Source organism: Betta splendens, chromosome 5 (assembly GCF_900634795.4).
Source record: "Betta splendens chromosome 5, fBetSpl5.4, whole genome shotgun sequence".
Classification (NCBI taxonomy): Eukaryota; Metazoa; Chordata; class Actinopteri; order Anabantiformes; family Osphronemidae; genus Betta; species Betta splendens.
This window is the reverse complement of record NC_040885.2, coordinates 9410064-9437726: the sequence shown is the minus strand read 5'-3', so window position 1 is coordinate 9437726 and position 27663 is coordinate 9410064. Positions and strand designations below refer to the sequence as shown.

The window sequence follows — 27663 nt, the reverse complement described above, 5'->3', positions numbered from 1 at the left end:
TTGTGAAGCTCTGTGGGACTGATTTAAAAAGATCTACTGTATACAGTAACTTGAGGCGTGAGGTGAATGTGTCCGGCATGTGACACAACGAACCAGATGACTTCATGGACTTTATAGGTGTCTGTATTGTGGAGGGCAGATGAAGGGAAGTGTGTCCATTTTAAGCCCAGTTGCTATGGGAGGGGACGCAATAAAGAGGAATTCTAATTAATCAGACCTTGTCTGGTGCTCGGAGGCTGTCACTTCACGGACCCCTCTCCGGTTTCACCAAGGGCTTTGACTTTAAACAAAGCAAAGCTGGAGCAAAAGCCTCTCCCCGCTCCCACTGCAGCCAGCGGTGTGTGTCTGTCATTACTGTTGGAGGTGGTCAGGATGCTGTGACCTATAAAAAGCTGCAGAGCTGGTGAGATCCGGAAGGGCTGTCAGGCTCGAGACAGACATTATCTGTGAAACAGAAATGATGCGCTCCCAGCAGAGCGAATGGTCGGTACCTCGGCCGCAGAGCACGTCCAGTGCAAACAGAGATACAGCTAATAAGTACCTGCTGTGTGTGTGTGTGGCCAGATGTTAACGGCTAAGAATGATTTACAAATGTACTCGGTAATCAATTTGGAATCTCTAAATAAGCAAGTACATGCAGGCTACACACAGAGAGGCCCAAGGCAACACATCATTCTCCGTCTCTCCATCAATCATTACTGTATCTCTTTGTCTGACATGTAGGATGAGGTCATGATGCTTTTATTGCTGTCACATCTGCTCATCATTATCCACTGAAATGTTTAATACAATATACATGTTACCATTATTATTATTATTATTATTATTATTATTATTATTATTATTATTATTATTATTATTATTATTATTATTATTATTATTATTATTATTATTATTATTATTATTATGGTGTAAAACAGTTTCTTAAAAAAATAAAATTAAATTAAAGGCACAAAAGGGAAACTCAAGGTAAAGTTTCATTTTATTCGTTTTAGGATAGTGAACACAAGATTCTGTGATGTCAGTGATTTAAATTGCTCTACATACAGAACTGAAGTGCCTTGTTACACATTCATTTATCAATTGGTTTAGTATAAGTAGGTAATGGTTACTATAAACTATCGGTACCATTAATAAAAAATACTGTAGGTCAATAAATATCACTTTTCTCTTGAAATGGCTCAACATCTTTATTACGCACATTGTTGTACATGAGACTGGCTCATTTCATTGATTGAATACAATGACTGGGTGTTGTTGCACATCCACAGATAAGAGTGTAATGAATAGTGAAGGGTTCAGCGGATGCTGTAAATGTTGAGCTCACGAGCCGAGTGTGATATTCACACAATCCTCCCCTGCAGCAGCGGGCGGCTTTCTCCCGGTGACTGTCGGCTGATCAGGTTCCACAACAGCAAAGGCACCGACGTCACAGCCGATCGACCCCCGTTGTCGCCGTCGCCGTCGTCTCTGAGGGGCTGGTACTGCTTGGACCGTCTGTTTGCAGGAGAAACCCGTGAGACGCTCAGCTTCAAGTGTTGAAGCCGGTCCTTGAACCCGTCCTTTAATAGGTCGGGTACTCACCTGTACATCAGGCCAACGCAGCACACCGCACAGGCGAGCACCATCACACCCAGGATGATGGCGGCTGTTCCTGCTGGAGAGCCGCTGGAGGCTGCGGTTCAAGCACAACGTAGCAATGAGGCGGAGGAGTCGCCTCGGAGGAGAGTTACTGAATCCTCCTTATACTCACCCACTGCTACGCTGACTCTAGCACTGGTCACAGCAAGACTGACGTCGTTGGTCAGAGAGACATTGAGGCAAAATACTCCAGAGTCATTGAAAAACTGACGAAGGACCATCTGACAGTCTGGAGCGGGAGCGACTGCATTACACACGGTCTCCACTGGAGTGATACAGTCGGCGTCGGAGACCACGGTGCAGACCTCACTGGGCAGACTGGAGGACAAATGGGAATGAGACAGTCATTTATGATAAAAGCAACATTTGTGATAAATGTGTGTGTGTGGGCAGTGAACTCTACTCGCCTTCCCTGACAGGTGATGGTGATGTCCACGGCGTTCTGATCCAGCTCGGTCGCCACGGCCACAACATTGGCCACCTCCACAATCTCTACGCTTTCAATGCCCTCTGCGACGTCAAACGAGCAGAAAGAAAGATTTAAACACCAAAGCCCACATCATGGTCGCACGTCCTCCCAAACTCCAAACTCACGGACGACATCGACGGAGGTGGCGAGGGACCCGTAGCGGTAGACTGTGCAGTCGACGTCCAGCTCCGGCGCTTGTCTTTTGGCCACAACGAGGGCGACCTGTGCCGGATCCGTTTCCACCTCTGCGACGACTTCGTCCTCAGCTGGAGCAGCCTCTTCCTCGGCTGCTGGTTGCTCTGAACACACAAAGACAACAACGTGGGAAAAGTGCACTCTCCTTCTACTCTTTAGACTTAGACTGTGTTACATACTGACCAGCAGCAGCTGCAGTGGCCACGACCTCATTCTCAGCCTCCACGACCTCGGCCTCGGCGACAGCCGCGACATCGGCTGCTGCTGCCGCTTCTGTAGCTGTGATCTGAGTGGCGGCAGCAGCAACAACAGCGTTATCAACCTCTGCGGCGGCAGTAGCAGCAGCAGTAGCATCGGCAGTGTCAACAGCTGCAGCTTCAGCGGCAACATCTGCATCCAGGACACCGTCAGCAGCAGCAACATCTGCATCCAGGACAGCGTCAGCAGCAGCAACATCTGCATCCAGGACAGCGTCAGCAGCAGCAACATCTGCATCCAGGACACCGTCAGCAGCAGCAACATCTGCATCCAGGACAGCGTCAGCAGCAGCAACATCTGCATCCAGGACAGCGTCAGCAGCAGCAACATCTGCATCCAGGGCAGCGTCAACAGCAGCAACATCTGCATCCAGGACAGCGTCAGCAGCAGCAACATCTGCATCCAGGGCAGTGTCAACAGCAGCAACATCTGCATCCAGGGCAGTGTCAGCAGCAGCAGTAGCAGCAGCTTCTACAGCAGGAGCAGCAGTAATATCGACAACAGCCACAGTAGCCTCCACAACAGCAGCATTGTCCTCAGCCTCAGCAGCCACATTGTTAGCGTCTTGTTCAGTCTCCGCAGCAGGAGCAGCTGTGACAGTGTCTGCAACCTCAGCTCCTGCCTCTTCTCCCTCGGCGACAGGAGCGACGGAAGCAGCCGCGTCGATGACGGGCACGTTCCCCTCGTCGAACTCCGCCACCACCGCGGCCTCGCCGGCGGCGGCTGCTTCGGCGTCTGCAGGGAGCTCGGCCGCCGGGGCGGCGGTGGCATCTGCGGCTTCCACGGCAGCGTCGGCGGCAGGATCCTGCTCCTCCGGAGCGACGGCCGCGTCCACATCTGCAGGGGCGACCTCCACCTCTACTGCTCCTCCATCGTCTGTGTTCACGGCCGTGTCCACAGCAGGAACGTCCAGAGCAGTGGCTCCTTCTCCCTCTGCTGGGACCGCGGCCGGGGTGGAGTCAATTACAACTACTGCGGGAGCAGCAGAGCCATCGGCTGGAGCAACTGGAAGAAAGGTTCACAGCGCCCTCGGGGCGTCAGACAGGGCTTCGGTAGAAGAGAGAGACAAGCAGCTTAGTTCACCATCTCACCGGCGGTGGGGTTCTGGCAGCCGTCGGGGATGCTGGCTGTGAGGACCACCTGGGGCTTGAAGGTCCCAGCAGCCAGATATGTGTGTGTGACGGTGAGCTCTCTGGAGATCAGCGTTCCACTGCTGTCCCCGAAGTCCCAGTTGAAGCTGATGTCGGCGTTGTTGAGGTACTGGCTCGGGTCGTGGAGCTTGACGCTAAAGGCGATGGCCCGGTTCTGGACGAAGCTCTGGTCGTTCTGGTTCACGTCGTTGACCTGGGCGAGGGATATGGTGAAGGGAACCTTGTCTGCGGGAGGAGACGAGCGACACTGCGGTCAGTACGCAGTTGTATTCTGTGGGTTCAGGTAGAAATCGCTCAGCGGGCACCTGTGATGGCGAAGACGGTGGACGCGTAGCCGAGGGGGACAAACTTGTCTTTGCCGCGGCAGTGATAGATGACAACCTCCATGTTGTAGGAGCCCAGGGGGATGTTGTTGGTACCGATGCTGAGGGAGGAGGAAGGTCCGTCTGCCACCTGCCAGTAACGCCCTGGAATAGAGAGGCAGCAGCATGAGAAGAGACACGAATGGCAGCAGCTCCTGCGACTAAAGCCTTTAGTTTAGTCTGTGTCAGCTTCTTCTACTGTGTCTATCAGACTGGCTGCGAGCTGTTTGACCCACATGAACCCAAAGAGTCTGGGGCCCAGCGCGTTAGCAGAGATTAGACTAAAAAGACTTTACAACATATAATCACCCTATTTGTTGTTTTATATTTACCCCATGTCTTCCACACAAACACATAGCGAGGCTTCCTGTCCTTGGTTCTGAAGGGGGTCCCATCAGGGAAGACTCCTGTCGGGTCGGTGCCCTGATCCTGATACACAGCCTGACCCTCCTGGTACTGTCGCCCTGAAAACAACAGACACCGTGATTCTTTAGAGCACACACACACACACACACACACACACACACACACACACACACACACACACACACACACACACACACACACACACACACACACACACACACACATCCTACCGTTGATGGTGCAGTTCCGCGCCCAGACGACCTGGCCGTCAGATTGCACCGTCTGGTTGGACGGGAAGTTGAGCTGAATGCTGAAGGTGGTCGTTGCTCCAGTCAGAGTGGGTGCATCATTTCTTATGTCAAACGTTACTTCGCCACCTGGAGAACAGGACTCACGCTTTAACGTCTCTGGAAAAGCAGCGAAATAGATATCGATGCATGCTTGTCTTTGTGAACGGGAGGAGCCTCACCAAACCAGCAGTTCCTGAATCTGGCATCTCCATCTTTCCACACTGGATACATCCGTGAGTTCCATGAGCGGTAACGTGTGAAATGACTTCGTGACTCTGAGAGAAACAAAACAGCACTTTAGGTTTTTTTTAGTTTCTTTTAGTTTTGCCACATATACTTACATATACTTAAAAAATGTATCAACAATAATAAATAATATGAAAATAATAATAATTGTGATGCTTATGTAAATGAGAGCAGCTCTGTGTTTTTGGTCAGTAGGTATGAAGACTGTGGGGGTTTTGGCGGCAGGAGTCACACGACCTGCAATCCCCCCTCAATCCCTTTCATGTGACTATCAGCTGAGCAGCCGCATCAGTAATCCCAGTGAGAGGAATGAAGGATCCCAGACACTGGCTCTCTGGCTTTTACATCATGTTTGACTTGTGCAAATTTGCCTAATGAGTGGTGATTTGGTGGAAAATCGATGCGTAACAGTTTATATATGTTGCCTCTTTAACAGATTTCAGCATGCGTTAGCCTAAAATAAGCATGAAATGACAGAACAATCTATTTTCTCTACAATTTCGTACTTTAATTTAAGTTTGTAAAAGATAAAGACCTAAATCTGCCCTTCATTCACTGGAGGAAATAATGAATAAAGTTTCCTCTTGTTCAAGTGCTTTGACACAAAGGTCTTACACCATTTAAAACTTATTATTATGATTATTATTTAATTAATTATTTAAGTAATTTCCAGCTTCCACATCCAACAACATAACAACATAATTTGTGCCATTAGGAGATAATTTAGCCTTATTCATGAGCAGCTCCAGCAAACATTGACATTCTCCGAAAAAAATCGATTCCTGGTGTGATTATAGACAAGACAATAGAAATGAAATGTGTCTGTAATTTGTAGTTCACTCACCTGTTGCATATGAAAAAGCCAAAACCAGCAGCACTACTGGCAGAGTCCCCATCCTGTACTGGGTCATTTGTCTCTTCTGGGCCCTGATCCTCACCCAACAGTCCAGAACCCCAACACTAATCCCACAGAGACGTTTCCCTCCTTTTAAAGGGGGCTCAGACCTAAATTAACATAATATTTGTTCGTTTCTGACGTTCCAGTGTGAGTCTGAAAACAGGCACCACCCCTTTTAGGAACACAGTTTGTTTTGTTAAATACTAAATACTATTGTTTTACTGCTTCTAAATATCTTCAAATATATATTTTCTTTTTTACAATATTTAATAAAGTAAAACTTTATACTGTGACCTCATGAACTGAAATGTGTCTTTACTATGTTTACACAGTTAGGTTTCTTTTTTTTTTCTTATTTTATCCTAAAGCAACATCCTGATGTTACTAATCTAATATTTCTGCTTAAGGTACTGGTACAGTTATTTAATACTTTAGTTTAAATAGATCAATGCGCCTGTAAATAATTGCAGTGAACACAAAGTAGTCATAGTCAATTTTATAGGTGCATTAATGGGAAATCAGCTGATGCCTTCTGTGAAATGTAAACACAAACGTATGTGATGCCTACTTTACGATGGGGACCCATGTTATCAAAGCTAAAGTCATGTCTATGTTGGATCCGTGACCTTACAGCTGTGTGTGCGTGGGCATCACAAGATGGCTGTGTGAACGCCAGATCAATAGCATCCTTTTAGTTCAGTCATTTCTGTTCACCTCAGGCTGCTGCAGCTCTAAGAATCTGCTCACAGCAGCACAGACACAACCAGTCGCTTTGTGACGCTCATGCTCCACAATAAACTTTTACTCCAATGAGACGTAAGAACATTTTACTTTTAGAGGAAAACCCTGATTCATTCTGGAAGTGATTAAAAAAACCCAACTGATACTTTTATTATATATAAATGCTCAGCAAATGTTTCCTACTCTTTTCTATTCTGCTTTTATCAACACTGTTATACTAGCAAAATAACTTGAACTAAACTAAACTAAATATTGATAATTTTTATATGCGGATGAGTCACAAAGTTATATAAAACTGAAAAACAAAAATGCAATATTAAAAGAAGATTTAATTCATGATTTATTGTAATATCCACTGTAACAGACAGTCCAAACTATCAATTTATGCCAATGTCTTGCTAAAATTCAGTAATAATGAATAAAACTAAAGTAATAGAAAATAGAATGATTGTAAAAGATGCACAATACATCACTGTTGTTCAAGACATAAATTGTATATTCTCCTTACTTATATTCTAAGTAATGCTGTCCTACTGACAATAAAACACATAATGAGGCTTCACTTTAGAGATATGTGCAATGCGTTCTCATGCCTGTGAGGCTGTTCAGGCTGCACTACATGTGACCTCTCATGTGCTAACAGCAAAGTTCAGAGCACCTGACTTAACATACCACAAATAGGCAGTCAAGGAATTCTTTTCTCATTAGTCTCCACTGCGTATTATCTTAATAACGTGGTGTTCATAGGATTTGTGAACCAAATGAGGAAGAAGTAATTGATTTTGTATTCAGTAAATGACCAAATTCAAGTCAGAGGGACCATTTGATTTGTGAACGCCTGTTCAAAATCATCACTCAGCCTGCTCTACATGGCTAAAGCGTCATTTAGTTTATCGACTGAAGGCTTGAGCTAAACTACCTTGTTAATTTGCAATGATCCTAAATCCTCCTCTGTTTCTTGGGCATTTGAAAAGCTTTAAATTATAGTGTTAGTCTATTGCAGAATTTAATCTCACACAAGGAACCAACTTCATTGTGACATCGTACCAAGTGTGATAATGTGATGATGACCATAAAAAACTTTCTATTCTTGCCTTTGCCTTTAATCGCATATTTGTGGTGCACGTGAGGACATTATTTGACATATACAGTAAATATGATGGGCACATCAAACTGATGAGGTTCGATCACGAGCAGCATTGAATGTTTTTATGTCTAGACAGAGCAACAGAGGCTTTTTCAGGGGACATCTAATGGCCATTGTCAAAGTCAGGCCCATATTTTGGATCAATAATTGGACCATTCATAAATGCTACAATGACTGCACACACGTGATTTGACCAGATGAAGTCTGAATGAATATATTGCTGCACAGGACACAAAACCATGAGAGGTTACTATGATAAACAATGCTATGATGCTGGAACAAGGCAAAGTATTCTTAACATTATATTCCTGCTATGTGCATGAATGCACCAATTTAAACGGAATTACATAAAAATGTTAAAGAAATGACTCAGAAACAAGAATGAATGTTCAGCTGTGTATTCATATTAAAGAGAAGAAACATTATTTAAAGGAATTTTGACTTTTATAGTAAAAACATATAGTAAAAAGATTTTTGTTTGTCTTTATAAATACTTTGGATAGACCTGTGTTGTATTCTTATGTATACAAATTTGATATTTACACTTTGTAAGTGAGAGTAGCGTTTTAATATTTCTTTTTTTTGTATTTCTTTTCAGGTTTTTCATCGCATGTGACTACTTGTACTGTAAAAACGTTTTTTATTTATTTTATTTCATGAATAGAAGAAACGACGCCAGCTACGCAAAACGGCGTGGTACATGTCCCACGTGACATATTAGGGGCGTTCGTTGGAAACTCTGTTTCGTGCCGATATTCTAGACTCCTTGTTCCTATTTTCCGCCCGCTACATGTGAATCAAGTAACGTTCAACACTTGTGTAACATTTATAAAACGTGATACTAATCTCAGTTAAGTAGATGAGTATTGCTACTGAATGCGCTGGTGGTTTTCGTTCAGAGAAACTCCGAAGTGCCGCCCACGTTAACAGACGGTGTGCGTGAAAAAAATAAACAAACGCTTCCAGTGTAACGCGGGAAACGCTACGGCGTTGGTTCGATGTGTTTCCACCGGGAAGCCTCCGCCAAGTTAATCCGCATATTTACGAATATTGACAAATGGCAAATGAGCCCTTCTTCTGTTTTTAACCGTTTTCCATCGACCTCTGGTTGTCCCCAGCGGCACCGCTGTCCCCGCTGTGCTGTGTGCGGACCTTTTGAACTGGCCTGGAGCAGCAGTTCGTTATAAGGCGGTTTGACGCTACTCTTTCAGGTTTGCTCCGTATCCACCGAGAAGTTGTTAGCTTCAGCACAAAGAGGGGACTCCTGCTAACTTGCTAAACGGCCAGCGGACACCCTGTTGCACTTGCTAAAGCCATGGATACGTTTCAGAAGGTGGAAAAGATAGGGGAGGGGACGTATGGAGTGGTTTACAAAGCTAAGAACAAAGTCACGGGAGAAACTGTTGCTCTGAAGAAAATCAGGCTCGACACGTAAGTTCACATACGAGTGTTGCTGATTTTCATCTGGGCACAGCGGGAGGCTAGGCTAACTCGAAGCTAACCATGCTAACCTTGACTCAGACTTGATGAAACCGATTCACTAACCGCCCGTAGGACTCTTGCGCACATTTCTGTAATTTCACACTGGTTGGCAGAGATGTTGCAAAGTGAAGCTAACAATGTGGGCCAATGATGCGTCAAATCAGGTGACCTCATGTTGTCAGACTCTAGCTTTGCAAACTAAGACGGTTTATTCCTTTGTCTTTGTCATCACTGTGAATTAAAGCCCAGGTTTCCTGCTGGTCAGACCAAACGAGACGTCTTAGATCAGTTAGTTAGTTCAGTCGCATTGTGCTTTTTAATATGACATGTTCATTGGATCACTGTTGCTACCTATGACACAGAATACACATCTCTTGTGCTTCACCAGGTGGCATCAGCGAGTCACTGACTCTGTCTACCTGACAGGAATCAAACTCATTGGTTTTCTTATCTGTGTTGGTTGCACTGCCAGTGATGGTACAGAGATATAGTGCTGCACTATCAGAGAGGCTGTGGATTGTATGAACTGTTTGCCATAGTGTTCTGGAATACTAGTGGTCTGAAATTAATTGAGCTGCAGTAACTGTACCATACCAACTGTACCTTTTTTATTTAGGGAAACAGAAGGTGTTCCAAGCACTGCTATCCGTGAAATTTCACTCCTCAAAGAGCTCAGTCATCCCAATATTGTCAAGTAAGTGTCTTAGCTTAAGCTAAATCCTGCTTGATGAGTTATTTGGTTGATGCTCTGTGTATTTTACACCGCGTGTTAACTTGTTTCAGATTGAGGGATGTCATCCACACTGAAAACAAGCTTTACCTTGTTTTTGAGTTCCTTCATCAGGATTTGAAGAAGTTTATGGACTCTTCCTCAGTCACTGGGATTCCATTGCCTTTGATTAAGGTAAACATCAGCTACATTTCAAAAACAGAACCTTTGTCTTACCCTATGTTAATTACCTGTAACCAGAATTTATCTGATTGTCTGAGCTGACTTACATTTTTTTTGTGTTTTTAGAGTTATCTGTTCCAGTTGTTGCAAGGCCTAGCCTTCTGCCACTCTCACAGAGTCCTTCATCGAGACCTGAAGCCACAGAACCTCCTCATCAATGCCCAGGGTGAGATCAAGCTGGCTGACTTTGGCCTGGCAAGAGCCTTTGGCGTTCCTGTCCGTACATACACACATGAGGTAACGTGAACAGCTGTTCTGTTTCAAATGGTTAAATGTGTAATTATGTGTTTCACTAAATAGCAAAACAAATATTTTCATACAAATACAGAACTGCATTTATGTGGTGACACCAGGTTCTGTACTTCTGTGTGTGTATGGTGCTGGTGCAAAACAGTATTAGGAGCTTTAACCCCTTCTAGGTTGATGCGTTTTGTGTTTGACCTTTTATGTGATGCTTTTTTCAGGTGGTAACACTTTGGTACAGGGCACCAGAAATCCTTCTGGGCTGCAAATACTACTCCACAGCTGTTGACATCTGGAGCCTGGGGTGCATCTTTGCTGAAATGGTAATGCACTTTGGCTAATCATTCTATACAGTGATCACGCCTCTACACAAAGCAGTTCTCTTACCTCGTTGTCCACTTTGCTACAGATCACTAGAAGGGCCTTATTCCCTGGTGACTCCGAGATCGATCAGTTATTCAGAATCTTTCGCACCTTGGGTACGCCTGATGAGACAGTCTGGCCTGGAGTCACATCAATGCCCGACTACAAGCCATCTTTCCCTAAATGGGCCAGACAAGATTTAACCAAAGTGGTGCCTGTTCTTGATGAGGATGGCAGAGAATTACTGGGAGTGAGCACATTTTGCAATTTTTTATATTCAAAACATCTGTTTTACTTAGAAGCACAGTTAAACGTTTTAATTTGTCGTTTTTGTTTTTCTCGTTGCAGGAAATGCTAAATTATGATCCAAACAAAAGGTTGTCTGCCAAAAATGCCCTTGTTCATCGGTTCTTCCGTGATGTCACCATGCCAATTCCTCATCTAAGGCTCTGAGTCGTGCAAAATGTCAAATTCTTTTATTGGCAGCAATGTCACAGCAATAAGAATCTTCTCATAAAAATGGACAAAACCAGTGGACACTGCAGGTTATGTTGTACATTTAATGGTTATGGGATAAGACAGATATCTGGAAGGTTTCACAGTGTTTTTCTGTCCTGATGTTGGTATAGTTATATATGTTTAATAATTTTCATTATTTCCAATATTTATGTATAGCTACCATTGTTGATGTAATTTTTTTATTTGTAACAGAGATGGTCTTCAGACAGAGTTCATGTTTATTGTAGTTATAGACCATTATATTTCTCAATGAGTACATCCAAATTCCAATAGTTAAATATAGAGTAAAATATGATTATAGAAGTTTGTGGGATAGTGCAAATAACAGATGTTGTGCTATGTAAACCGCTACAAAATGGGGCCGATTCTCAACAGAATGAAACCCCCGACAGTTTAAACAGCAGTTGCTCAAAGTGTGTTTTTCCAGTAGTTACGTTCAGTATTTGGGTAAAAATCATCCTTATTTTCATCCTGACAACTAAACCAACTGTTTAATAGTCATGCAGGTCTATAGGCAAGATTTTTGAAGTTCTCATTTTTGCACGTCCGCGATATTCCCAATTCCCCTGTTGTAATTCAGATTTTACTAAATTTAATGTGCTGATGATCTTTTTTTTTTCTTACTCTAAATTTTATCCAAAATTAATGAAAAGTTTTTTATGGTTAATGTATATTTACATGTAAAAAAATAAACTTGTTAAATAGCTTTTACTGATGATTTTGGTCTTATGCTTAGACATCACAGTTTAAGTAAATAATCTTTTCTTCAATATTGCATCCACATGAGATTTATGAAATAATTGTTACACTTAATCTCAGATGATTCAGTCAGACATGTGATAAGTTCAGCAGCCCACATCTGCCATTCTGAGCCTGAAATGAATTAACCATCAATGACCACCGACAATACTTGAGTTTTAATTAGTCACGACATATTTGGACGTCAGTCAATACTAGATAATAGAAGCTTTAAAGGAAAGAACTATGGCAAAGGAGAGAAAAACCACTCAACAACAGAATGTAGTAGCTTCACCTCATGTGCTTTGATGGAGTCACTCAAGGGCACCAAAATTTAAAATGTTAAAATTCTGCATGATGACTTTAACATGTCTGTATTCCTGCAAAATTACTGAAGACATAAAGAAGACAGTTAGGATGAGCATTAGGTGTCTAATAGTGCTGGTAACTCTGGTCATTCGTTTTAGTAAATCTCAAGAGTATAAAATGCTACAGTGCTAGCCAGCTAGCGGTCTCTTCACATATTCTAATGTGCCTGTCATGTTTGTTAAAGTGACCACATCACAGATATCAGCTGTTCACTAGAACTAAAACTGATCCATTTGAAATGCTATTAAACTAATAATATTGAGTGAACAGGACTTATTGTGATAATAATAAATACTGGATCTTTGCTACGTAGTTCAGAAACACTAATGCTGAACATGGGGAATAAAAAGACATTCACAAATCTCACATTCTTCCGCATGCATTAGGAAATGTTCTCCAGCTACACATATCAATATAAGGACCTAAAACTGAAATGAATGGCGAGTGGTTTGGGGAAACGGTTGTTTGCGTGAACCAGCTCAGATTTCCAGTTTCTTTTTCATGATGAGCTTGTAGAGGATCTGGTAGCCGTCATCCCAGGCGTAGAGCAGCTGCTCCTGTGGGTTGTACTTCAGACTGGAATGGGCTCCGTAGCGCTTGGGGAAGTAAACCAGAGGCGCCTCTTCGTTGGTCACCATGTCGTTGACGTCGAACACGCACTGCACCCGCGAGCGCCCCGGCTGCGCGGTGTTGTACACCACGTACAGCGTGCCGCAGATGACGAACGCCGCCTCCGCGTTTTCCCTCGGGCAGTTTGTGTCCCACATCTGCTCGATGTCCAGGGAGCTCCAGTCCATCTTTGCCAGGGAGATGTGCCTCTCGCTCTGCTGCGTGGCGTAAATGGCCCACAGGCCTTCCTCGTCCACAGCCAGGTCCACCAGCGTCTCGGGGGTCAAGGCGTAGACGGGGATCGGGTCCTCCACTGGGAACACTGCGCTGTCTGTCACCGAGCCGTTCCTCACGTCGTATTTGACCACGGTGATCTCCTCCGCCTGCTTGGTGTAGAACGCGTGGCCGCTGTAGACCACGTGGCCCGTCCCCCTCCAGCCCGACGGCAGCCTCAGCTCCTTGGACAGGGACAAGCCCTGGGAGCGGGTGAAGTCCTGCACCGAGGCGAACTCGTGGATGACGTCGTCTTCTGTCCCGTTGAAGACGTAGACCTTCCCTGAGCCCCTGCTGGTGTCTTTGCTCCACATGCCCTTGGTGCCTCCCACCCGCTTCAGGATCTTCATGGCTTTGATGCTAGAGATCATATCGCTGCAGTCTGAGAAGAGGAGATGTATTTACTACTAGTGAACTAACGAGGGCGTTAAAGGTCAGAGGTCAACGCCGTGACCTCCCACGTCTCACCTGACAGTTTGGAGTACTTGGCCTTCTGCTTCTCTTCCACCAGCGTCACCTGCTGCTCTATCAGCTTGTCGTCCACGTCCACGCACGGCTGAGCCCCGTTGTGCGTCTCCAGGTAGTCCAGCTCCCGCTCCACTCGGTCCACCCTGGTGCCGACGCCGTCCAGGTTCTCCCTCAGCGCCTCCTTCTCCTTGTCCAGGTTCTCCAGCTGGGAGACCATCTGCTGCTTCAGCTCTCGCAGCTCTGAGGCGTAGCGCGTGGTCTGTTCGTGCCACAGAGAGATCCGGTCCTGGTTTCAACAAAGGCCATTAGTCGTATGCGGCACAGAAAACTCATCTGCAGATTATTTAACATTTTCCAAAGATCCATTGCATTTTTCCAACATTCTTCTACTTCTCTCAAGGCCTGGGATCACTCGCTTTGCCCTCACCGCTAGTGCGTCATTCCAGCTGGGTCGGGTCTATGCAGATCAGTATCGTCTTCCTGCAGGAGGCTCAGCCTTTTCCCTATTCTCCCAGTTTCACCGTTTCTTCTGTGTGCACTCTTCTAATGTACCACAGCCTAAGTTGGAGTAGTCTGCTCCCCTCTCTAGTATTTTGTGGTCTGGATTTTTTCCTTATCTGATTTGAGGGTTTAGGGACAGAGAGTGTCTTTGTTGTACAGATTGCAAAGCCTCTTGCAGGAAATTTGCAATTTGCCATTCGGGCCTTTACGCGATTCCACAAAAAACAGATGTGGTCAAGCTCCACCTCGCCTGTTTCGTTTGTTCAGCAATGTTGTATGGGAATTCTAAAAGCCATAATTTAATGTTCTCCACTCTAAGAATAGATAGAAGGACATAATAAGTAGGAAAGTCATCCTTCAAACAACCAGGTTTATCCCACGTGGCAACTAAATACCCTGCTGCATCGTTACACTAAATCCTGCCAGCTCTGCAGATGCAGGCGCTGACCTTTGACCTTTGAGGTTTCCGCTGCGTGTCTCCCCGAAGTTAGAAACTGGAGGCTTTGAAATAAAAGTGGGAATTATTTTGTTGAGTGATTAAATTTAATTATGAATACAGTATGTAATATTTTACATTAGAGCTATTCTTTCCTCTACCTGTTGTTTTACATACAAACATCATCACAAGCTTCCTGTTACTGGCCGTTTGGAGAGTCTGTTCCTTATGCTACGTACGTATTAGCATCGAATGTTATTTATATCTGCACAGACAGGAAATGATCTCAACCTGTAAACCCACCAGCTGTCAACTAACCTGTTTTAATGATGCCATTTTTAAAACGGTTGTTTTAAAAGCATCTATTTTTTGACTCTTCATCCCATATAATTAAAGCAGCTGCATTTTCCAACATTTTACCCAACATTTACCCACATCTGCATTCCATCGCCCCGCTTCTGGAAACTTCCTGTCAGAGGTACTCGGGCGCCCCGGGCTCGGCAGGGAGGTAAAAGGACTCTTACCTCAATAGCGAGCAGCCTCCGCTCCAGATAGTCAATCAGCACTTGGTGCTGAGCTGTGGCCAGACACACCAGTGTAACCAAGACAGCGAGGGCTCTCATTTTCTTCCAGCGTCAGTCTCTTTAGCTGCTGTGAAAGCCTGACTGAATGAGACTGTGGGAGTGTGTGGAGGAGCCAGCAGATTCCCAGAGGTGGGCTGGAATGTTTTACTAAGCTGTCTGGGAGGAGCCAGGAACATCTGGTGCAGATGGAAGTCCACAGTTTAAGAAGGACAGGACAGTGTCTCCTGTTTTACCTTCAGCTTTTACCTGGATGACTAATTCAAACGGCAGAACTTAGTGTAGGTGAAAGCTTGTGTCTGAGGCGACCGGATCTTTTCTGTTAACGTCAGTGGGAATCTATAAATCTTTAAACTATAAGGAAGACACGCTAAACATTTCAGGGTTCTTCAGGGAAGGGAAGTTCATCCACGTCAATGACACCTGTCTGCTGCCACACTTATCCTGAACCATGATGACAAGCCCAAAACAACTGTAACAGACCACATGACGTCCACAGATCCCTGATCTCTACATGAAGAGATGGAGGACAATGAGGCAGGTATGGTTTTCTGACCTCTATCAGGAGGAAACAAAAACTGTGTCTTTATTCTGAATGAATCCATAAATGAGCAAAAAACAAAATTAAAAATCATGATGCGACAGTTTTTCATTCTTTTAGTTTCATATCACAGCCTAAACTGTAGGAAAATATTTAATATTGTTATATATAATTTATTATTATTATTAGTTTGTATGATATGTGTGTGCGTGTGTTTTTTTAGCATGTACAGTAAGAGTAATCCTTCTGTTCTCAGCTGTTACACCCAAAACAGTGGTTAGTTTGGTGAATTACTGGGGCAAAAGGAAATACTTTAACACCAACTCTGATCTACCCCATCATTTAAAACAGCACCCAGCAATACTTAGATTAATCTGTCGCTGCCTGTTTGGCAGTAAGTGAGGGTTGACGTCAGGCGACTGATCCCTGTATAATATCCTGTTTCTGTGCGTTGGGAGAGCGTGGTGCCGCTTCACCTGCAGGTACAGTGTGTTCCTCATGCGTCTGCAGAAAGAAGCAGGGTCCTGCTGGTCTGGTAAGGTCCCGCTGGCATCTGTACCTGCCCACAACATAACACTGCCTCCACCGTGTTAGACAAATGAGACCTACGTGTCTGCTTTACATCATCAGGACAGTTCCTACGCTGACAGTTCCTATAAACAGCTACCAGGTGCAAATGTAATGTAGAATGGTCAGTATATAATACTTTAACTGTAATAGTACTACAGGAACAGACCTCCCATCCATATGCAAAAGAGTGTGTGAGTACGGAAATGGCTGCAGTTCCTGAGAGAGTAATCCAACATTCCAACACTTCAAGCTGAAAGTCAGGACTTTCAGCTTGAAGTGAAGCTAAAGACACTGTTCATATTATGCTGATGAATCCATTTTCCTCCTACAAACAGTTCTCTATTGTACAGAGCTGTAAGTGCGTCGGCTCTCACACCACCTCACACACTCGCGCTGCCAGCGGCCCTGGCTGCGTTCAGCATCGCCGTCGTTACACTTTACTGCGCTGCCAGTTACTCAGGACGTGGCTCATCCGCGGCGCCGAGCGGACGCATGAACCCGCGGAGGCGGCGGCGAGGAGCCCACGGCAGATGTGTGAGAATCCCGCTTCCTTCCAGCCTCACGCCTGAATCTACGAATCTGAGGCCGACTTCAGTGACTCACTCGCCTCAGTGAGTCTGTCTAAAAACATAACAACCAGCGCCTGTTAAAGCAGCAACTAAACAGGTCCACACTAAAGACACAATCTAATGGACCCAGACATTCACATCCCATTTACTGAATGTACAGTAGTTAAAACCTGTGCTTTTACTGCTGATCTGGACATTGACACCACTATTACTACTCCTATGACGTCCATACATCATCTGTATGGCTCCTCTCGACCATACAGATGTTTGCGGCGACGTCCCTCAGACTGATGTTGTGTGCAGACGTCTTCCTACCTGGAGCTGTGCTCACAGTTTGTCCTTATATGGTGCGAACGGGGCCGAGTGGGCTGGCGACTGCATGGATGTGGCGGCGGTGAGCAGCGTTACCGTGTGAATATATTTGTATATGAGTCAATCCTTTTTTTTCAGCACATTTGCCTGCAGGATTGTGTGTCGCCAGTGATTGGGCACATCATTGTCCAAGCACCTGAAACATGCAAACGCAGGCAAATCCGCTCGGGCGCTGAAGGGGAGAACATCGAGGGCCTTGTGCTGTCACACGGAAAATCAGCTGTGAGACGACAGACGCTGCGAGATAAGGTACGTCCTGTTTATGGATATTATATATAGAAATGATATTTTATGCATAAAGCTGAATATTCCTTTCCAAGACAAAGTGAGACTGAGCTGAGCAACATGGAGGTCACATTCAGAGCAGTAACTCGCAGTCCTGGTATTATAATCTGGAGAATTGAGGTAAAGTGTTGAACAGCCCAGTTATTAACAGATGATGTTTTTTTGGTGGATGTAACGTAAAACTGCTCTAAATCTGCTCTCGTCAGAAAATGGAGCTGGTGACAGTGCCTGAGAAATCCTTTGGGAGCTTTTATGACGGCGATTGCTACGTGCTCCTGTTTGTGAGTGGCCCCTGTTACTGAGTCGTTTATTTATGGGCTGAGTGCTGCTGATGGAGCTCAGTGCTCGTGTCCTCATCCCGTCTCCAGACCCAGAAAATGAGAAACTCCCTGTCGTACAACATCCACTACTGGATCGGCTCAGAGTCGTCTCAGGACGAACAGGGCGCTGCCGCCGTTTACACCATTCAACTGGACGAGTACTTGGGCTCCACTCCAGTCCAGCACCGCGAGGTTCAGCACCACGAGTCCGACGTCTTCAGGGGCTACTTCAAACAGGGAATCATGTGAGTGACGCCGGTAAAAGCGCTTGTACGAAGGGAAAGCAGCTCTAAACGGGATCACGCTGTGTTGTAGCTATATGAAAGGTGGAGTAGCTTCAGGCATGAGACACACTGAAACCAACACCTATGACGTGAAGAGGCTGCTTCACGTTAAGGGGAAGAAACGAGTCAACGCCAAGGAGGTGAGTCCCAGGTTGCAGCAGGATTTGACTCCATGGATCCCAGGAAGTAAAGGCATAAAGAGCCTCCGCTTGATTTAACGTGTTCCAGGTGGAAATGAGCTGGAACAGCTTCAATCTTGGAGATGTGTTTTTGTTGGACGTTGGAAAGACCATCATTCAGTGGAATGGACCAAAGAGCAACAGACAGGAGAGGCTCAAAGTGAGAACCACCCACACACACACACACACACACACACACACACACACACACACACACACACACACACACACACACACACACACACACACACACACACACACACACACACACACACACACACACACACACATTGTATTAATGTAGTGAGGAACCTATGGATGCTGGATTTTCATATTCTAATAGCATTTACATAACCAGATGTAGCATGGCTTCACAGTGAAGTCAGTGTGTAGTTAGTACATCTTGTCTGCGGTTCACATTATGTTTTATTGTTATTATGATCATTTCAATATCTGTTCTGAGGTGATGTCTGGGATTTCTGGACTCTACAGTGTTCCTCCTCTGTGTTCAGGGCATGATCTTGGCCAAAGACATCCGCGACAGAGAGCGAGGAGGTCGGGCAGAGATCAGAGTGATCGAGGGAGACGAGGAGGACAAATCCCCCCAAAACATGGAGATGCTGAACGACGTCCTCGGGCAGAGGACGTGCGCGCTGAAGGACGGACCCCCTGACGAAACCACAGACCAGGAGCAGAAGGCGAACCTCACACTTTACCAGTAAGTCGCCTCCTGAACTCACACCTGAAGCCCTGAATGCGTCCAGTGACTGCGGGTGAGGATTCATCCCAATCTGATCCGCTTTCGTCCCAGCGTGTCCGACGCCGACGGTCAGATGAAGGTGACGGAAGTCGCCACCAGGCCGCTGGTTCAGGATCTCCTCAACCATGACGTGAGTTGCTCCGGACACGCGGCGAGATGACGCTTTTAGGCTCGTGTCGCCTGACGTCAGCGTTCCCTCCAGGACTGCTACATCCTGGACCAGGGAGGCGCCAAGATCTTCGTGTGGAAAGGGAAGAGAGCCAACAAAGCCGAGCGCCAGGCCGCCATGACCAGGGCTCTGGTGAGTGGCGGCGCGTGAGCCGCGCGTCCGGCGGACGCCGGCGAGCAGCGTCCCATCTTTGTTTTCGCCGCAGGAGTTCATCGCCGCCAACAACTACCCCATCACGACCAACGTGGAGGCCGTGAGCGACGGGGCCGAGTCGGCGCTCTTCAAGCAGCTGTTCCAGAGGTGGACGGTGAAGGACCAGACTCAGGGTCTGGGCAAGACACACACGAGAGGACAAGTGGGTGCGTGTCTTGCTTTGGGTTTTGGGCATTGAAGCCGTTTAAATGGCTGATTCTTGTGTTTTCTTCTCGTCTTCGGGTCAGCTCACATCGCACAGGAGAAGTTCGACGCCAGTCTGATGCACACGATGCCCAACATTGCCGCACAGGAGCGTATGGTGGACAACGGCTCCGGTCAAGTGGAGGTATCCGCTGGTTTTACTGGTTTTACTGGTACTGGCGTCCAGGCGCTGACGTTCTGACGCCCGCGCAGGTGTGGCGGATCGAGAACCTGGAGCTGGTGCCGGTGGATCCGCAGTGGTACGGCTACTTCTACGGAGGAGACTGCTACCTGGTGCTCTACACCTACCTGGTCAACAGCAGGAAGTGCTACCTGCTCTACATCTGGCAGGTGAGCGCACGCCGCGCAGCGCCGCACGCAGCGGGCGCCTCGGATGCGTGATGACGACACGCGTCCTGCTTGCAGGGGCGCCACGCCACGCAGGACGAGCTGGCGGCCTCGGCGTTCCAGGCCGTGAACCTGGATCAGCAGTACGGCGACGAGCCGGTTCAAGTGAGAGTCACCATGAGCAAGGAGCCCAGACACTTCATGGCCATTTTCAAGGGCAAGATGGTCATTTTTGAGGTGCGGCTGTGAGAAGTATCAAGTATCATTCATTAGTGTTTACGGATTCATAACACTGCAGAATATTCCCACTCTTTTTAAGGGCGGCACATCTAGAAAGGGTTCGACGGACCCCGAACCACCCATAAGACTGTTCCAGGTCCACGGCTCGGACCCATTCAACACAAAAGCCATCGAGGTTCCAGCTAAAGCTGCCTCCCTCAACTCCAGTGACGTGTTTTTACTCAAGAGCCAAAGCGGAATTTATCTTTGGTGCGGAAAGGTAATAAAGATATTACTATATTTATCTTGTATTAGTCCTTTTATATTTATCTTGTTATACAAATGTAAAATAAATATAAATATAGTAAATCTTTAGTCTAGTACATTTTTCAGTAGATTCATCAGCATATTAAAAATGTGGTGATTGACTTCCTGCCTCCAGGGATCGAGTGGAGATGAGCGAGCCATGGCGAAGGAGATCAGCTCTGTGATCGGCCAGAAGTCAGGCGGAGGCTCAGAGGAGCTGGTGGCGGAGGGTCAGGAGCCCATTGAGTTCTGGGAGCTGCTTGGAGGAAAAGCTCCTTACGCGAGCGACAAAAGGTGACGACAGCGCTCATGAGCAGGTCCACAGCAGAGATCACACTCGCTCGGTTTGTTGTCCACAGGCTGCAGCAGACGGTTCTAGACCACCAGCCCCGTCTGTTTGAATGCTCCAACAAGACCGGGCGCTTCGTTGTGATGGAGGTGACTCAGTTCGAGCAGGACGACCTCAACGAGGACGACGTCATGCTGCTGGACACGTGGGACCAGGTACAGTGAAGGTCAAAGGTGACGTCGGCCCCTCCGGTGAGATGTAGTTTAATCGGGTGTGAATGGGGTCCGAGGTGTTTCTGTGGATCGGGAAAGAGGCCAATGAGGTGGAGCGCACAGAAGCGGTCGTCACCAGCCAGGAGTACCTGCGCACCCACCCCGGCGCCAGAGACCCAGACACGCCCATCGTCCTGGTCAAACAGGGCTTCGAGCCCCCCACCTTCACCGGGTGGTTCACGGCATGGGACCCCTCCAAATGGAGCGTGAGTGCTGCGGGTTCTCTGCTCTAAACGTGAGCGAAATCACACGCGCTGACTGACGCCTCTCTCCTTCAGGGAGGAATGAGCTACGAGGAGCTGAAGAAGGAGCTGGGAGACGCTGCGTCACCTGTTAATGTAACAGCTGTATGTGAAGTGGAATCACTTCCTGAAGTTCCTGCGGAATAAGACAAATAAGATGTATTAATATCTGAACCTCGTACTGTCCAGCTAAAGTCTTTGTGTCTTTTCAGGAGAAACCTGTTCCTGAAAGTGAAAGAGTCTTTCAGATGTTTCCCCCCGAAGCTCTGATGGGGAAGATCGCCGGCGAGCTGCCTGAAGGCGTTGACCCGACCCGCAAAGAGGTGTGTGTTTGTGTTGATGTGCCTGCCGATTGAAGGACCGTTGCTGAACTCTGTGAACTGCTTTCCAGAGACACCTCTCTGACTCGGACTTCGCCAACGTGTTCGGGCTCACGAAAGACGCCTTCGCGACTCTGCCCGGATGGAAGCAGCTGAACCTGAAGAAGGAAAAGAGGATGTTTTAATGTGTTTGTATTGACCTGATGTGGTCCATTTGAACCCATACTACCTGTTTACCTTTTAGGACACTGCTAACATTTCCATTTTTAACAATAATAATTGATCTCAATCCTTAATTTATTTTATCGGATTCGCTGGGACTATTTTAGCTTTACTGGTGTTGGACATTGTAATAGGGTGGTTTGGTTATAAAAATGCATCTTACATCTTAGGATAAAGAACTTAAAACTGCATTGCTTATTCTTCTGTAGGTGTTTTTAACAACAAGAACAATAATAGAAACACACTGAGAATGTTTTTTAAACCGAGTGACAGATACTTTGACTAAACCCTCTTGTTGTCTTGTCTGCTGTCATTTAAGATCTACTTTGCCATCTGTTGGCTAAATATTGTACAGCATGATGGATTCAAAGAATGAGACATAATAAACAAGAATGAGTCTGTTCAAATGGAGGCACATTTTGTTTGGGTGAAGCCCCTGTCTGACATACAGCATACAGAAGTTCTAATAATGATGAACCTAAAATGTTTTTATTTTTCTCGCCTGTAGCTGCTCTACTCACGTATGCTCACAAGTTCATGTAATAATGACATAGAAGTAGATTAAAATGTTGCCTTTAGCTCCAAAACACAATTTAATGAAAAATATAGCAAAGCTACCTCATCAGAAACTGTGATTTCTTTATGTTGAGTCATAAGTATTTTCAAATACAAAAAAATAATTTTTCACAACTTTTATTTTGTATATGTGTCTGGAATGTTATATTAGTAGTACAATGCATTTTCCTGTTTGATTCAACGTTCAGATCAGGTCAGATACATGAAATGGAATAAGACCAATGTAATGCATCAAAATACAGCAGGAACACTTTTTTTGCACTGTGAAAAAAATGAAAAAAAGTGGGTTCATTTCTGAACATCACTGCTGCGTGCGTCAGAGAGGAAGTCTCGCAGACGCTGTGAGACAGATGCTAAAAACAGTATGACTGGAGTCTGGAAAAACTTTACCGAAACCAAACAAACTGTCAGGAAATTGGAATTACATGGGATGAAAACAAGATTAACAGCAACAACTGTGGACGCTGCTCGGAAGCGTCTGAGCTGATGTTTATGACCTGACAGTAACAGTAGCCTCACTGAAAACAGCATCTGAGCACTGTCCTGTCAATAATCTGCGCGTCATGGCTGCCAGGAGAGTCAAGTACTGTGTGAACCAGCATTATATATATCAATAATATAATATAAAAGACAAATGATGAATTAAAATTTAACATGCTGCTTTGAAACCACAATAAAAAATGCAGCACCTTCAAATTCCCATAATCATATTAAAATCTATTTCTAAAGCTGCAGAAACAGTGACTGTGATTTTTGTTACACTATATTTTCAAGTTACATATTATAAAGTTCCACATTAAAACTGGGACGATGATGTGAAATCCCTTTAAAACTCCAGCCTATGCAGTAACTAGCTTTGATCAAAACCTAATATTCTTATCTGTGATGAGTATCGCATGCAAAGGTACTCAGAAATGACAAAGATTAATTCATGTGCAGTTTGGAAATTACTTTACATTCATAGGTGCTCATGCAGGCTGTTTCTCACAAATGAGGGGAAAGAGTCCAACTCTTGTCTCACTCGGTGAAAACAGATATGTAATCTTACAAAAACATCAACATGTGACTGTTACAAAATCTATACCGCAACCAGAGACGTCTAAAGAGATTCAACACGTTTAACTGCAGATGTGCGAGCACACGGTTTTACCATGCGGACAGAGAGTACAGCCTGCAGCAGGTGAGTTGTTCACACCTCACTGGTGCGTTTGGTCGTAAAGGGAATGTGGTTTCTGACGTCGCCCGACAAATTTATGCCATAGTACAAGAACTTTTAAAAAAAGTGCAAATGGTGCCAAATCCATTTCCCTACATTTGGACAGGAGACAGGAAAAAGGGGGCTGTATAAAAGATAGAAAAATAAATGTTCTTATGCAGATCAGCAAGGCAGTAAATCCATTTAGATACGCATTTCCCTTCTACAGCATAAATTCTACCTAAATAACTACCTCCATTACAAATATCATTTTAGTGACCCTTGTCAAAGATGAAATGAGCTTTACATCTCAAAGCAATTCAACAGGACAGTGGGGAAAGTAACTATCAAACATTTTCCAGTGTAGCTCTTCATCAAAATTACTTCAATAAGGCAACATAGAAAAAACAGAAGCTACAACGAGCCAATGAACAAAAATAAGTGTTGTGCGTTCAACTGCAACGACCAATGAAACAGTAAGACGTGGCACTGGATCATTACCTGTTAACAGGTTTAACGCGTGTGGCTAATACTACTACTGTACCTTCTGTAGCCACCAGCTGAATGCATCACTTGTTGCATTTTTTCCCTAATGTACATAATGTAATCTTCCCATTTTGAAAAGCTGTAACAGTTAAGCACTAAGTGCTTGAAATGTTCCTCTCAAAGTTTCTGTTTATCTAAAAGGAGTAGATACGATGTGACTGAAAACAGCGGTGGTCCCACTGTCTTAAAAGGTCACTGAAGAGGTAAACAGTCAATGCAACATGGAGCATGTTCCATGTTTCAGACTAAGACAGATATTAAAACAAAAAGTTTGGCAAAAAATATAAAGTATTAATCAGTGGAGTTCCCACCACCTCCTGGATCCTGAGTTCCATGTGTCGTAAGTCTAAACTTTACTACAGTGCATTACAACCAGGGCTGCGACTAACAGGTATATTAATCAGTCTATTATTTTTAATTAATCCAAAGAGCTAAACACAATTAAGACGGTAAAATACTAACAAATCAGCAGATTTATATATCTTACTACCATATATGACATAAAAGCAGCAAAGCTTTTCATCTGAAAAGCTGAAACCACAAAACGTTTGGCATCTCGGCTTTTTGACTATCAGAATAGTTGCAGGCTAGTTTCTCTTCATCACCGACTAATCACTGCGGCTCTGGGAAATGATATGCCCAAAAACGTCTAACAACATAAATATTACGCGTGTAAAATGTAAAAACGAAGATGAAACAGCTAAGTTAAGACACCACGCAGGCCTCAGGGTTTTTGGGGTTGTCGCTCTTGCTCTCGTTGACCAAGGAACTGTCGGCTGCATCCTCAGAATCATCAGGCAGCTCCAAAGTGTCTCCTTCTCCTGGGAACACCCTGTCCTTCTCTGGAGTCTCAGCAGAGGCGTCTTCGTAGGCACTTATACTGTCGGAGTCGTTCCTGTCAGGGGAAGGATCTCGTCGATTATTGATGGGATGTTCATAAGGCCTCTGGAGGACACCGTCTTCAGCAGTTGGGTTATCAAGTGCAAGAGAAGGCACGTGACCAAAGGGCTTAGTGACCACCTTCCGCAGCTTCGTCAAGATGCTTCCCTCATTGTCGGTCGATACACCCGGCTCCCCCCCCTCGGGTGCTCTACGGCTGCTATGAGAATCCAGCACAGAGGAACTTGGCTCGTCCCTCTGTGTAGCTTGAATCGGTTCATTTGTCATTGAGTATCCTTGTCGTGCATCATCATGTGTGTTGACCGGTTTGTTATTTCTTTCCTAAAAAAAAAAAAAAAAAAAAAAAATAACGGCCCATTAGTAAATACAAGTAACTAACTATGAAATACAAAATGTAAAAGTACCAAAGTCACAGATAAGCGTTTAAAGGCAGATAACAGCAAGAGCAAGAAAAGAACCCCATTTCTGTCACTCACATACAATAGTCAGAAATCAAGCTGCTTGCAAAGTGCTGTTTTCTAAAAGCATTTTCATTCCTGTCACCATTTTCACATTACCTCTTTTAACTTCTCCACCTCTTGCATCAATGAGGAGACCATGCGCTCCAGCTTCTTTTTGGCCTCTCGCTCTTGTTCCAGCTTCTACAAATGCAAGGACAGAGCTGCATCATTTCAACTTTGTTACAATCAGAGAGGTGAAATGAGGTCGGCTTTCAGTTTCAGGCCTCAACATACCATGTTTGCCTCTCCAGCTTCCCTCTGGGCCTCAGCCAGCAGCTCCTCTACACCCTCCAGTGTGTCCTGTAGGACGTCCACCTGGAATAACAGAGTCTCTCGTTCGACCTCAAGCCCACGCAGCTCCTGCACCACCTCATCATAGCTGGCCTGCAGCTCCAACTGAGCCACAAACACAAAGCAATTGCAAATCAGTGTGGGCAACATCAGAGGAATTTATGTCTGCCAATAGTGGGTGGGTAAGAGATTAGTGAGCTCTCAGAGGCAACCATCAGTGGGAGGACTCATTTGGAGCCAGGACAATCCCTCCATATGTAAAGAAATGTTTATCATTGCAACTAATACTATAAACTGGACAGTATAAACCATAATTTTATTCCTAGTGACAATAACAAGAAGGAATGACAGAAATACTCACCATTTCTGGGAGTCCCATGACAAGATCTGGGTCAAACTGAAGAAATAAAGAAAATATGTTGATAATTACAGAATTGCAGCTGTTGTGATGAATAAAAGTAGGGAAAATAGAGGTGAGATAGAAGTTACACTGTGTTGAGTTTCAACAATTTCCCAAATTGAGAAACAAGCAAACACACAGGGAGAAGGTTACATTGAACTGCCTTCACCACATATGTGGTGACAGAAACGTGACCCCATCTAAATGGGTTTCACAACAGCCTTGAGGTCAGATAAGCATGTCTGTTGTGGCAATACAACCGAAAGTCAGGTCACAAGATTTAGGGAAACATTGTCATGTGTTCATATTTTATGTAAGCAAATGTACTGAATGTAAGTTAAGGTTGCCCGTTACATTCTGGCAGATATTGTGTTGTTCATCAAGTGCGTGTCTCTGAATCACAGTGGTCTAAGTGTTTAAAAGTACATAATCTCAATACACACATCATTTTTCGCAGGAACAGCCCTTTAACAGCTCCTACCTGACTGTCGCTCCTCCTCTTCAAGGTGCCTGCTCGGCTGTCGCTTCGTGACAAGCGTCTGGATGAACTCTCAGTCTGATGAAAAGACACAAAAACACCCGTCTTAATCAAAGAAACACGTCCGGGTCGAGCCTAGCATCACAAACCGTCAGGATGCTAACATTTAAACGGTTAGCTAAACAATAAGAGGGAAGTTCGCTGGACGGACGGCACCGTGTGGCCCAAACAACCGACTTTTAAATCCACCGTTAGTATTAAACAAACTTACACACTGTGCACATTTACTAAAGTTAGAATTTGAATCCCAACAGCACGAACCGTCCACCAGCTCTTCTCAAGCGCTGCTTTTCCCACCCCGTGATTTCCCCTCTCACCTCCTTTATGATGCTGCGCAGCGACTCATCTTCGCTCATTCCCCGAGAAAACGTCCGCTTCCTCGGAGAGCCGCTGCAATCGAGCGTGACTGAGTGCATTTTTTATATGATTTTTACTGTGTCTGACTTTATGTAAGAGACACCTCCCGAGCTCTGAGATGAGGTGTTTGTTCGCGACGCAGCTGCTGTCAACGCCCAGGCCCTGTCTACGGAAAGCCGCAGGGACCAAAAGGGGGCGAACGACGCCCGCGGTTCGCCCACATTCACCGATCAGCCGCAGAAAACAAGCACTGAGAATAAGCCTTTTAAAACAAGCAGGAAAATGATTCACGACTGCATATTACAGTTCCTTTATATGTGTAATCATCAATATTTAGTTACTGGGTGAATGTTTAGAAGATTTAAAAGCTCACAAAGTATTGAATCAACAAATACGTGC

General features: G+C 45.2%; 5 protein-coding genes across 8 annotated transcripts; 2 read left to right on the top strand and 3 right to left on the bottom strand.

The window, feature by feature from the left end:
• Window positions 1-964: 964 nt before the first annotated feature.
• pmela (premelanosome protein a) lies at window positions 965-5966 on the bottom strand. Of its 2 annotated transcripts, XM_029151609.2 has the most exons (13): window positions 5823-5966; window positions 4912-5007; window positions 4673-4819; window positions 4409-4540; window positions 4020-4181; window positions 3655-3939; window positions 3174-3568; window positions 2489-2591; window positions 2236-2409; window positions 2049-2151; window positions 1754-1959; window positions 1585-1675; window positions 965-1497 (listed from the first exon to the last, which is right to left on the bottom strand). In XM_029151609.2, the coding sequence occupies exons 1-13, from the start codon at window positions 5887-5889 to the stop codon at window positions 1344-1346; spliced, it is 2115 nt and encodes a 704-aa protein (XP_029007442.1). In that variant the 5' UTR covers window positions 5890-5966; the 3' UTR covers window positions 965-1343. The 2 variants fall into 2 exon arrangements, with proteins under 2 accessions (XP_029007442.1, XP_055364946.1); XM_055508971.1 differs by having other exon boundaries at window positions 2489-3568.
• Window positions 5967-8722: 2756 nt separating this feature from the next.
• cdk2 (cyclin-dependent kinase 2) lies at window positions 8723-12034 on the top strand. Its single transcript, XM_029151653.3, has 7 exons — window positions 8723-9195; window positions 9863-9940; window positions 10030-10150; window positions 10265-10435; window positions 10663-10764; window positions 10851-11054; window positions 11153-12034. Exons 1-7 carry the CDS (start codon window positions 9080-9082, stop codon window positions 11255-11257), a joined length of 897 nt encoding a protein of 298 aa, XP_029007486.1. The 5' UTR covers window positions 8723-9079; the 3' UTR covers window positions 11258-12034.
• olfml3b (olfactomedin-like 3b) lies at window positions 11345-15629 on the bottom strand. Its single transcript, XM_029151627.3, is given in 4 exon segments — window positions 11345-13694; window positions 13781-14066; window positions 15242-15354; window positions 15357-15629. Coding segments are annotated over 4 exon segments (1305 nt in total). The 5' UTR covers window positions 15478-15629; the 3' UTR covers window positions 11345-12909.
• A 73-nt stretch (window positions 15630-15702) lies between these two features.
• On the top strand, window positions 15703-22368 carry avil (advillin). Of its 2 annotated transcripts, XM_055508934.1 has the most exons (21): window positions 15703-15839; window positions 17429-17599; window positions 17671-17755; window positions 17842-17916; window positions 18004-18200; window positions 18271-18379; window positions 18468-18578; window positions 18931-19136; window positions 19230-19308; window positions 19381-19479; window positions 19553-19706; window positions 19788-19888; window positions 19957-20094; window positions 20170-20328; window positions 20411-20590; window positions 20753-20910; window positions 20976-21120; window positions 21195-21383; window positions 21456-21524; window positions 21632-21742; window positions 21811-22368. In XM_055508934.1, exons 3-21 carry the CDS (start codon window positions 17696-17698, stop codon window positions 21922-21924), a joined length of 2454 nt encoding a protein of 817 aa, XP_055364909.1. In that variant the 5' UTR covers window positions 15703-15839; window positions 17429-17599; window positions 17671-17695; the 3' UTR covers window positions 21925-22368. The 2 variants fall into 2 exon arrangements, with proteins under 2 accessions (XP_055364909.1, XP_029007430.1); XM_029151597.3 differs by lacking the exon at window positions 15703-15839 and having other exon boundaries at window positions 17371-17599.
• Window positions 22369-22638: 270 nt separating this feature from the next.
• si:ch1073-456m8.1 (leucine-rich repeat flightless-interacting protein 1) lies at window positions 22639-27456 on the bottom strand. Of its 2 annotated transcripts, none has more exons than XM_029151645.3 (6): window positions 27225-27456; window positions 26851-26925; window positions 26331-26366; window positions 25913-26074; window positions 25736-25819; window positions 22639-25499 (listed from the first exon to the last, which is right to left on the bottom strand). In XM_029151645.3, the coding sequence occupies exons 1-6, from the start codon at window positions 27321-27323 to the stop codon at window positions 24984-24986; spliced, it is 972 nt and encodes a 323-aa protein (XP_029007478.1). In that variant the 5' UTR covers window positions 27324-27456; the 3' UTR covers window positions 22639-24983. The 2 variants fall into 2 exon arrangements, with proteins under 2 accessions (XP_029007478.1, XP_029007479.1); XM_029151646.2 differs by lacking the exon at window positions 27225-27456 and adding an exon at window positions 27119-27223.
• Between the last annotated feature and the right edge of the window lie 207 nt (window positions 27457-27663).

What these genes read in the sequence shown, in the direction of transcription:
- si:ch1073-456m8.1 (XM_029151645.3), bottom strand. Translation starts at nt 27,323, where the DNA reads ATGCACTCAGTCACGCTCGATTGCAGCGGCTCTCCGAGGAAGCGGACG. An exon ending in TCATGGGACTCCCAGAAATG is followed by an intron (nt 26,075 to 26,330) that starts GTGAGTATTTCT and finishes TTTGTGGCTCAG; the next exon opens with TTGGAGCTGCAGGCCAGCTA. An exon ending in AGGTGGAGAAGTTAAAAGAG is followed by an intron (nt 25,500 to 25,735) that starts GTAATGTGAAAA and finishes TTTTTTTTTTAG; the next exon opens with GAAAGAAATAACAAACCGGT.
- cdk2 (XM_029151653.3), top strand. Translation starts at nt 9,080, where the DNA reads ATGGATACGTTTCAGAAGGTGGAAAAGATAGGGGAGGGGACGTATGGA. An exon ending in AAGAAAATCAGGCTCGACAC is followed by an intron (nt 9,196 to 9,862) that starts GTAAGTTCACAT and finishes TTTTTTATTTAG; the next exon opens with GGAAACAGAAGGTGTTCCAA. An exon ending in TTCCATTGCCTTTGATTAAG is followed by an intron (nt 10,151 to 10,264) that starts GTAAACATCAGC and finishes TTGTGTTTTTAG; the next exon opens with AGTTATCTGTTCCAGTTGTT.
- avil (XM_055508934.1), top strand. Translation starts at nt 17,696, where the DNA reads ATGGAGGTCACATTCAGAGCAGTAACTCGCAGTCCTGGTATTATAATC. An exon ending in AACGAGTCAACGCCAAGGAG is followed by an intron (nt 18,380 to 18,467) that starts GTGAGTCCCAGG and finishes AACGTGTTCCAG; the next exon opens with GTGGAAATGAGCTGGAACAG. An exon ending in ACACACGAGAGGACAAGTGG is followed by an intron (nt 19,707 to 19,787) that starts GTGCGTGTCTTG and finishes TCTTCGGGTCAG; the next exon opens with CTCACATCGCACAGGAGAAG.
- pmela (XM_055508971.1), bottom strand. Translation starts at nt 5,889, where the DNA reads ATGACCCAGTACAGGATGGGGACTCTGCCAGTAGTGCTGCTGGTTTTG. An exon ending in GTTTGTGTGGAAGACATGGG is followed by an intron (nt 4,182 to 4,408) that starts GTAAATATAAAA and finishes TCTCTATTCCAG; the next exon opens with GGCGTTACTGGCAGGTGGCA. An exon ending in TAGAGTCAGCGTAGCAGTGG is followed by an intron (nt 1,676 to 1,753) that starts GTGAGTATAAGG and finishes CTTGAACCGCAG; the next exon opens with CCTCCAGCGGCTCTCCAGCA.